Source organism: Asterias rubens, chromosome 3 (genome assembly GCF_902459465.1).
Source record: "Asterias rubens chromosome 3, eAstRub1.3, whole genome shotgun sequence".
Taxonomy (NCBI): domain Eukaryota; kingdom Metazoa; phylum Echinodermata; class Asteroidea; order Forcipulatida; family Asteriidae; genus Asterias; species Asterias rubens.
The window spans coordinates 21,761,885-21,772,699 of NC_047064.1; the positions used below are offsets into that span (position 1 = coordinate 21,761,885).

At 35.4% G+C, this 10,815-nt stretch overlaps 1 protein-coding gene across 1 annotated transcript; it reads right to left on the minus strand.

The window, feature by feature from the left end:
* Positions 1-222: 222 nt before the first annotated feature.
* Positions 223-9,845, minus strand: LOC117288491 (suppressor protein SRP40-like). Its single transcript, XM_033769370.1, has 17 exons — positions 9,812-9,845; positions 9,283-9,329; positions 9,058-9,075; positions 8,647-8,667; positions 8,177-8,278; positions 7,976-8,024; positions 7,347-7,379; positions 6,507-6,608; positions 5,833-5,943; positions 5,411-5,566; positions 5,065-5,178; positions 3,901-4,041; positions 3,242-3,418; positions 2,638-2,754; positions 2,122-2,395; positions 1,502-1,590; positions 223-1,119 (listed from the first exon to the last, which is right to left on the minus strand). The coding sequence occupies exons 1-17, from the start codon at positions 9,843-9,845 to the stop codon at positions 929-931; spliced, it is 1,776 nt and encodes a 591-aa protein (XP_033625261.1). The 3' UTR covers positions 223-928.
* Positions 9,846-10,815: the final 970 nt, after the last annotated feature.

Sequence of the window (10,815 nt, forward strand, 5' to 3'; positions counted from 1 at the left end):
ATTTATGCATGAGGTACACCACGATGCTAACCCGAGGCGATGGGTGCAGCCACTGCAAGTGGTGGTGGACGTGCACCCATAGCCTCATTTTGGGTAAGAATTATGACGTCATGAATAAATAGAGGCATATATACCTGCACACAAATTCAGGATTATTAAAATGGTATTGATTTAAAACACATGAACTTGTAGGGTTGGTTCATCACTAAGCCTGGGCAACTATTGGTTGCTTAGACGAGTCACGACTACCGTTTTCAGTTACTTGGTTAATCATTTTGCCAAGACTACATGCTTGGTATTGGTAAACAAATCGGTCGCTAAAATCGGTGCAATAAAATTATGGCTAATTGGTTTGGAACTTACAATTTGGCAAGCTGGGAACTTGCTCATAATGATACTGTTGCAGAGTTTAGTAATACGCGGTTCAAAGATGATCAGAATTTGTCTGCACTGCAAACTGAAGTTTTTACTTTAATTGAATCAAATGGCATGAGACATAAGCAATCCCCAAAGACATTTATACACCATTGCAAGATGACACCCACTATGTGGGTGTTCTAAACAGTCTGTCTTATAAATTAAAACAACTAAAAACCCATCAACACGAACCTATGATATACATGTACTGTGGTTTGTCTTAGCAGTACTGATATCATCCAAAAGAGGCATTATTTGAAGAGGGTCATACAAATTAAATACTAAAAATATTTCCATTTACAATTCTTAAAAGCTATATACAGACGAAGCAATTTATAATTACACTAACAAAACTTCTACAAAAGAAAGAACGAAAAAGTGTGTGCATTGACATTGTAATTTCAAAACTGGGACTTGTCTTCAAAACGGGAGATGTACATTTCAAGTTCAAATTTACTGTTGCCTTGCCTTATGATGTCATTGTATGTGAACTTTGACCTAAAGATGTCATCTACATGTTGAGTAATTCATTCTTCGTCTTCTGACGTTTCTGCTGTTTTAACATTTCTAAGAGATCTTTCTCAACTTGTTCCAACTTCTCTTCTCCTGCATCCTTTTCCTTTTCCTCAACCTCATCTGAGACTTCATCAACACCCTCCTCATTCTCAGCTTCATCAGTTGTCACAATCTTAGTAGGCCCATCTTAACAACAAAGAATAAAAGAAGTGGCATATTCATGGATCAATTTAGCCTTATTTCTGTCACAAGTCTAATATTTTAACTTGTGAACAAGTGAAAGTTTTGACGAGGTTGTGTGTGGATGGGCTCTTACTCATCACCTTCTTGTTGTAGCCATCTTTATTTTATCATAAGGTGGTCATGAACATTTCCAGCATGTACATTTTACCCAAGAAAATAATAAGAAAATAATACTTGTACTTCAAGCAGTAACTTGAATGTTAGGGGTCAGCGCTTGTTCTTTGTCAACCAAATGTTCATTTATAGTCAAAATTATAAAAAAGATACAATAAAATTCCACAGTGAGTTCTTAGGACTGCTTTATTTCATTTCATTCCATACTGACCTTGTTCCTGGTTGCATTTCAGTGATTCTGCCTTCCACAATGTAGTTTCTCCCTCTGTGGCTGCACCAAGTTTGTCAACGCAGTAACACCTAAGAATTAACAGAAGGTTCTAGATAATAGTATATCTACAGAAAAAAATAATATAGTGATTTAAAAAAACTTAACTGGCTTTATTGATGCCTTTAACATAATCCATGATGGTTTTTGTTCTAAAGGGCCATGGTTTAATGCTCACCTGAAATCCACCCCTTGGCACATGTAAAGCACATTGATACACCATTGTAAAATGTGCTATATAAGAACTAGCTATTATAAGTACATATATACTAATACAACATAATTTTGTATTCCGCCATTCCATCGAGATCACAGCAGTTTGTGATTATACAATCCAGAGCAAAACAAATTAATGAAAATATATACAAACAGCAAACAAAAAATTAATATGGGAAGAGGTATGTCTTTAAGTTTTTGGTTTAATTTGACTGAAGATATAATTCTAATGGTTTAACATTGACTAGACTAGAAAACCACCTTTTTAATTAAAAAAGCACATAAAAACGCTCTATTCTATAATGTGCTATACAAGAACTGCTTATGATTATTGTTATTAGACTTACATAGATCCAGAGCACTGAATGTCATCATAAAACCCATCGTCGTCGCAGTTGGGTACTTCGGCTCCAAGGAGAGGGGTTCCGTTGAGTCTAGCGCCCTCTATGATCTCTAAGACAGCGTGTTTCTCAACGGCACAAGGTCCTGGTTCTAGTGTGGAACTACTGCTGGAAACCTCCTCCTCATTTTTCTCCGCCTCTGTCTCCTCATTTTTCTCCTCATTATTTGCATAATTTCCGAGGTACTCTGATGCTACTTTCTCTGATGCTTCTTTCATGGCTGCCATGGAAAAATACAAAGTTAAAATCAAGAACAAATGTTTTGCTCTAAATGTTAAATTTGTGAAGTTAAAGGGGCAGTGTTGTCACGATCAAATTAGGAACTATGGCTGCACAAGGAGTTATAAATTCTCACCAAGTGCCTTCTTTGGATTTAAATAAAGAGGAGTTAAAAAGACAAAGAGAAAGTGGAGAAGAAGATTACACAATTTCTTAAGCTTCATCTCATTATAAACTACCTACCCAGTTTCTTCATCTGTACAGCAAGTAAGGTTTTGTTCAAATCCTTTGAACTCAGACCAGATAGAAAGTTCATCAGTGATGTCATCACTTCCTCTTCAGAAATATGACGTTGAGTTTCTGAAAGAAAAAAATACAAATGTCATGTTCAAAAATAAATAAAGATAATGTGTATGTAATAATAAGGCTCTCTCGTATGATTGTGGAAATAAACCTCTTGTGAAAGTGGTTCATCAATCAGACAAACTCAGCAATTAAGATTGATTTGCAGTTACGATCAATCTTAGCTCTTTGTGAAATTGGCCCCTTGTCGTGGTTCCTCTTGAAACTATCTATTTTGAGACGTATTCATCCCCAGGCCTACCACTTCAGTAAGGCAATGAAGGTGATTGCCTCCGTGCCCCAAAAGCCTTGATAGCAATTTCAGATCCATGTTCATCAAAATCATAATAATAATAATATCCATGAGTAAAATTTATAGTTCTGTAAATAAAATGGGATTTCAAGAACAAACTCACAGTGAAGAAAAGTGTGTCATCCAAATATATTTGATTGATAAATATTTGGTGAATTATGCAAAGTAATGATGTATTCACGAAATACTAACCTCTGTCATTTGATGAGGATCCATTACTGGCTGAATCCATGTCACTGGATGAGGATCCTTCACTGTCGTCTTGACTAGAACTAGAACTAGAACTAGAACTAGAACTAGAACTAGAACTAGAACTAGAACTAGAACTAGAACTAGAACTAGAAGACTCATCCTCCTCTTCACTTTCATCTGCATTCAAATCAAAGAATAATCAAATTACAAATTGTTGTTCTTCTAAAGAAACTTGACTTTTCCCTCAATTGAAATCAAAGCTTCAATTCAAGTTCAATTGAAGAAGGGAAGGATCTGCCAGGAGAGTGTCGTAGAAGAAGCCTTGGAGGGTCAACAGGGTGTCCCGGTCATGACACTTGTGTCCTTGAGCAAGACACTTAACTTTAATTTCTTCTCTTTCACCCAAGGATAAATGGGCACCTGTGAGGGCAGAGAAGATTCTTGTGACTGATTTAGCTTAGTGCGCTACATACTTGGCAGCTCAGGGCTGTACACTCCTCGAGGAGCTGAGATGGTTTAAGGAATTAAATATATGGCCCAGTGACCAGGCGTAATAATGTTTGAAGCTCAACCATCACTCTTTGGAATTGCGCTGAGATAAGAGCTGATATTATTACATGATTATTGTTATAGTATCTCAGAAACTGTTCCTAGCATACCTTGTTTCCTTGCTCGTATAGCTGCCAGTATTCTTTTGAGATTAGCCGTGCTGACATGGCTAACAAGAGCTGCAATTGCATCGTTCAATTCTTCATCTGTCATTCCAACTTCTTCTGTTTCCTCTGAGGAGGAAGAGGGTACTGAAGAAGTAAAAAAAATATTTATAATAATAACAATAATAATAATCAAAAGATCTTATGTAGTGCAGAATCTGCCTAAAAAGGCACCCAAGGCGCTTCACACATACATTAAATTAGTAACAAGTTAAAAATGAACAATGCATTTAAATAAAACTCTACTGAAGTAATAAACGTTACTTAAAAAGTACAGAATATGTTAAATAAAAGCAATGAAAAGAGGATCATAAAACTACAGAAGAATTAAACGTTACTGAATAATTACAGTACAATGCAAAGTACAAACACTGACAAGAAAATATCATAAAGAGGTTACCTCATAAAACTACTGGAGAATGAAACATCAATTAAAAGTACAAGTAATACGGGCCTAAGGGCCTATGTACAATAGAAAGCAGATACAAGAGGATACTATCAAGAGGTTGCTTTATAAAACAACTGAACAATTAAAGGTTATTTAAAAAGTACAATACAAAATGCAAAATACAAGCATTGACAAGAGAGTAATATATAATGAAGTTATCTCATAAAACTACTGAATATTAAACATTACTTAATAAGTACAAGTAATATGACCTTGACCTATGTAAAATATAAGCACACAAGAGGACAAGAGGTATGCTTTAAAAAACTACTATTGAATTACATGTCCTTTAAAATGTAAAACAATATGTAAAATACAAGCAAGTATCAGCATACATTGTTGGAAACATGTTTTGAGGGTTAAATTTAAATTGTTGTGACTCGTAATGATTTGAAGTTAGTTGGTATAAAGGCCGAGTTACGCACAACTTTTGAAGCAACATTTAGAGGCAACAAACTGCACTGGGTGCTGAAGGAACACTTAGGTAGCACAAAAGACACTGTTCTAGCTGTAACTCACATCCCCGAGAAAATAATAAGAAAATGTAAATGAACTTTCTGCTTGGAGATTGCCTGGAACTGGTTGCCTGTGAATAGGGTCCTATGTGTGACATGGCCTTATAAGGCTTCATCAGATAAGGTCAAAGTTCAATGGATGCTTACCAAGTTGATTCTTTACTCTTAGAGCAGCTAGTATTTGTTGAAGATCTCTGATGCTGAGACGACTCACAAACACTTCTGTTGCTTCTTGTAATTCTTCCTCTGTCCACACACCATCTAAGAACAAGATAAGGATAGCATCTTAAAACCTAAAAAAAAGCAAGCTATAATATTTGATTCTCATGTCACCTCTGAGAATTTTTTTAAGATCACAGGGGGTAATGTCAGTCAGGGCCACATTTAATACAGCGGAAAATACTGCTTGACAAATTTCTTTGCCAATCAAAGATGGAGTCGGGCACCAGCCACAACAATGCAAACTTAATCTAATTTTTGTTGGAATATTTACCTTTGTTTTTTTCTCTGATATCATCTGCAAGTTTCTGCAATTCGTCAACGCTAATGTCTTGAAGGAATCCCCCAGCTCCATCCTCCTCCTCCTCCTCCTCCTCCTCCTCCCCCTCCTCAATCTTATTGTCGTCTTCTTCTCCTTCTTCCTCAGAAGCTACAAAGGTCAAGTTTAATATTTATAGTAAGTTTATGCTGATAAAAGCACTCTGTCTGAATCAAGTAATTCAGTTTCTCTGTTGCTTAAAATCACATTACTATTATTATTATTTATTTGGGATACAAAATGAACAATACCAAATACAGGATGAACAACACAATAAACCAATGGCACATGCCTGGAATGAAAAAAAAATGTAACTCAATAACTGTGACTCTAAAGCCTTTAACGACGATGTATAAATTTAATTCTTGTTACTTTACCTTGTTTGTTTTGCTTGATGGCTTTGAGTAACTGTTTCAGATCATCAATGTCGAGATCGTCAAACATTGATTTTAAATCACTTCCACCAATCTCAACCTCATCATCAGCAACTGAAGAGTAAGAAAACAACACAAAAACTCTCAATCAATGGTGTCAGTGTTTATAGGAATGAAGTCTAGACAAATGCAGCCTGAACCGTGTCTTGCCAGATGTAAAAAATAATAATGATAATAATTTAGGGCGGCTACCCATTCTTATTAACAGCTGAGAAGCTGAATTGCAAAATAAGTGACTATAACTTGTTCGAGCAGCAGGCATGCAAGGCAAGCCTGTATGCAGCCAGTCACATCAGTCCATGTATGACCACTGACAACGACAGCCTGAGATCAGAGGGAGGAAAACTGAAGGAGAGAACTGGTGAGAGGCAAGCACTACACACTAGCCACCAACATATCTTTGTACCTTTGACTTTGCATGCCATAATACTGTGTGTGTGTCACTACACTCATTGTTTGTAGTATCACTGTCAGTCTGGGATGTGTTTCGCAGTCACAACCAATAACTGTGTTTTACGTCTACAGACAGGGGACTAGTCTGAGGCAAATACATCAAGTAACAATTACTGATATCTCGGACAAAATTTTGGCCAACCTTTGTCTGTCCTGATTCTTACCTGTTTCTTGTCCAACGTCATTATCATCGAAAGGTTGATCGACAAAATGGCCACGCTCAATCTCATCATCCAGGAGACGTTTTAAAGCTTCTTTGTAGGGCTCTAAGAATAAGAACAAATAACGAGGCATTTCACTATAAATGTATTATGGTAGTTTTGGTTTACCCTTACACCAATACGTGTTTGCACTGTATCTCTCCCAAACTCTGTGAAACAAAATCACAGGCATATTACTCAGGTGGGATTCAAACCCATGATCTTTGCAATTCTAGAGGAGTTCTTTACCAACAAGACTACAGAGGTTGCCCAGTAGCTAGAGGCAGTTTGAATCATGTTTGTGTTTTTTTTGCAGTGAGTACCGCAAAGATTTAATATTATTTTATCGGGAAAACACACATTGGTGCAAGGGTGAAACCAAAACTAAAGTTCTTATAATCCCAAATGCAAAATCTTTCAACATAAAGTAAACAAAAAATGAAACTTTGGCCTTCAATTCATACACCGGAACATGATAATCAGGTTCAGAGTTAAGGATCAAAACCATAGAAAGGCAATAAATTATAATATCAATTCAAAGAAATCATGACAAAAAGCAATGAAAAATTTGCACAAGGTTTGATTCATTTTAGATGGCCTGCCAAGGCCCTGTCAATGGCTTGTAAAGTTTAACAGATTTTTTTGTTCCATAGTTTAACTAAAGACTAGGAATGACTTTACACTTCCAAAGGGAATGATTAACATTCCTGAAGGGTAACATGCTGGGGATACTGAAGTTAAGATTAATTCTATATGTACATCAAAGAAAAATGTGGATGTATGTTGCTTAGTGATTGGACTCACCATAGTCAGTTATCTCATTGTCATCGCTGGGAACTGGAAAACAAAAACATATATTTTAAATTAAAAAACAGTTCGACCATAGCAAGAGTTTTTCTCACAGGCTAAACATTTAGTAGCCTTTGAGACTTTGAGAAAGACTCTGCCAGGGTTGAAACAAAATCATAAATTATGTGAACTATTTTCCTCGAAATCAAATTCGTGGAAAATTACTTCTTTCTCGAAAACTATGGCACCAGAGGGAGCCATTTCTCACAATGTTTTATACCATCAACCTCTCCCCATTACTCCTCACAAAGAAAGGTTTTACGCTAATAATTATTAATCATAAAAACTTACTTGGATGCAAGTAATGGAGATTCAGATTCAGAATTTTAGGTCTCGAAATCAATCATCTGAAGGCACACGACTTCGTATAACAAGGGTGTTTTTTATTATATTATTATCTCGCAACTTCGAAGACCAAATGAGCTCAACTTTTCACAGGTTTGTTATTTTATGCATATGTTGAGATCCACCAAGTGAGAAGACTGGTCTTTGACAATTACCAATAGTGTCCAGTGTCTTTAAAGGCTGAAATTGAAGTATTCTAGAACTATGTGTTCCTTATTGAACTGTTCTTTCATACATACCCTCTGGATCTTCAACAGCCTTTGGAATTGAGCCTCTCTTTAAAGCAGACTGAACAAAACAAAGAGCAACAGAAAAGTAATGAAAGTTAATGTGGTATTTCCTATAGATTTTGTTAACAATTCATTGCTATTCTTCTTGTGACGTAGTTTGATCAAATGCCTTTTATCGAATAAATAAAGAAATAAGGTATTTTAACTTACATTAAGAATGCTTGCTTTGACCTCTGACCTTGCTGACTCTGCTCTCTTATTGGAGGAATCTGCTTTTAAATTCAAATCTTCATTTGATCTTCTTCCAGTAATCTGTGCCAGAATGAAACGTAAAATACTTTTTTAATAGCAATCTTTACTAACACGGGAATAATATTCGACCATTGGAAAAAATAGTAAGCAAATTTTATTGTGCTGTTATGTTCATTTGTTTGTCCTTATTGCAAGACCTTCTGTGTTCTTTGTGCATTTATGTAAACTATTTTTAACTTAGTATTTGCCAATGGTCGAGTGCAGGTCGTCGGCCCAGTGTTCATCCAATGTACAACTGTTTACTGTTTTCCTTTTTGATGACTCGTATCGGCTTTTATTTGCATTGGTCTACTTTCATTTCAACCACCTCAACAAAAAATAGGTTCTTAAAATAGGTCTTTTGTTCTCTGTATAATCTGTAAACTTACCTCGCTTTCTAGATCTTGGAGCTGAGTGAAAACCACAAAAACAGTCAAAGATTACTTTCAGTTATGATTTTTATTAACAAAAATGAAGACTGGTCAGATTAATATAAACTTAAAAGGAAAGTATACATTTGGTAATTAGTTTATCTTGTTGTAAAGCGCCTTGGAGCATTTTAAAATGGATTTGGCGCTATATAACTTATCAATTAATCACTCTTTGCAATAACAACTTGCATATAGATATAATCGCAACATATATTCGGCAATATCTCAGAAACGCTACTATCTTTTGAAATGAAATTCTCACAGGTTAGTTTTGATTTGTATATCTCTACATTTATAAAGGAAAAAAGGTTTTAATCAAACTATCTTATGATTGAAAAATCCCCCACCAATAAGAGGTGTTCTACTCACCCTTTTCAGAAGTGACTCCTGCATAAAAAAGGGAAAAGAAAAAGTGTTCAATAAAAAAGTAATTTTTTACTGGGATATTTTTTTCAGAATCATTATACAATTTACATTGGCAACCTGTCCTGCATAGTTTACATTGAGTTTACATTGAATTTACGACAAGATCATTCTACAGATATACAAAACACTTTCATTAAGATTTAAAGAAATTACGGAGACTAAACTCACCTTATCTTTACTCAAGTCATGCCTTCTTGACTCTTTTTCTTCTGGATCTTTTATAAATAAAAAGGTAATCATTTCAATATAAATTCGTCAAAAAGAATTCTTGTTCTTTTAAAATGCACTATCAAGGAATTCTTTTCAAATAATGGACAATAATCAAGTAAGAAGACCACAAGGGAAACTGACTGGGTGATTCTAAATAATTAATTTGGAGGTAATTTGTTCAAATCACGCTCGAGTAAAAGCAAATTCTGTTCAGCCAAAAATCAAATATGTTTATGTACCAGTATTACCTTTCGACCTCATCACACAATTTTGTACATGGGACTGCTATTTTACTAGTCAGAAATTAAATGATTGAATTTAATGTATTGATCATTCCAAAAAGTATTCATTTGTGAAAACTTACAATAATAATTGTCAATAAATCTTTCCAATTTATGGTCTTAATAAAAAGGCCACCAGTCAGGAAACCATTGATTAGCAACACTACCTGTTATCATAATAATAACAATAATCAAACCATTATTACCTTTTACTGGAGCAGCCGTAACAATCACCACCATTGAATAAATTACCATCAAGTTGAAACAAGTAACAAACTTCATCTTTGCCATTCAACCTCACATTAGTACAGTTTAGAGCAGACAGTGTGTACGATACTACATCAACCACTTCTAAAACCAAACTCGTTTCTCACATTGCATTCTACCTCACATTAGTACAGTTTAGAGCAGACAGTGTGTACGATACTACATCAACCACTTCTAAAACCAAACTCGTTTCTCACACTGAGTCTAAACCACGACGACTGCTGAACTACCATCAATTTTTTCTGTAGTGACTAAACTTATCTGACAATCAAATCATCTTTTGTTAGTACAAGACAAACCCTACTGGGTTCAAAGTCTACCGCTTCAAAGCACTCATTTCATGATCTAACTTGAAGTTTGATTATCCAGTGTATAGAATGTTTGCATGTCACGGCCACAAACACACCCAGCTTTTTAGAATATTCCAGTTACTGGATATTGTTCAATGAACGAGTATAAGTCTGTTGTTAATTACTTAATCTTATTAAACCCACTCCGGTTGCGGGGGCGGGGGATAGTTCCCAATAAGTTTGCTACGAGTACCTAATAGTATAGAGCAAGGACCAGACTGGTTCTTGCTAACAGCAAACTTATAATAATTATAATAAAAATACTTTGCATTTGTATCATGCTTAATGCTATGTTTCTAAGTGTTCATAATATTTGCCCTGCAAGGTATATGGAGCTACGTTTTGAAGTATGAGCCTGTTCCTTTATAATGGTTTACAAGGTGCTGTTGTGCGATAGGCAAGAAAAAAACACACAAGAAAACAACGAGTTGAACCCTTTCTTTTCACGTGCATTACACAACACACAGGCAGACGGCTTTACATCCCATCCAAAGGACGAAGCAATAATGGTTAAGTGTCTTGCTTAAAGACACTGGACACTATTGGTAATTGTCAAAGACCAGTCTTCTCACTTGGTGTATCTCATCATATGC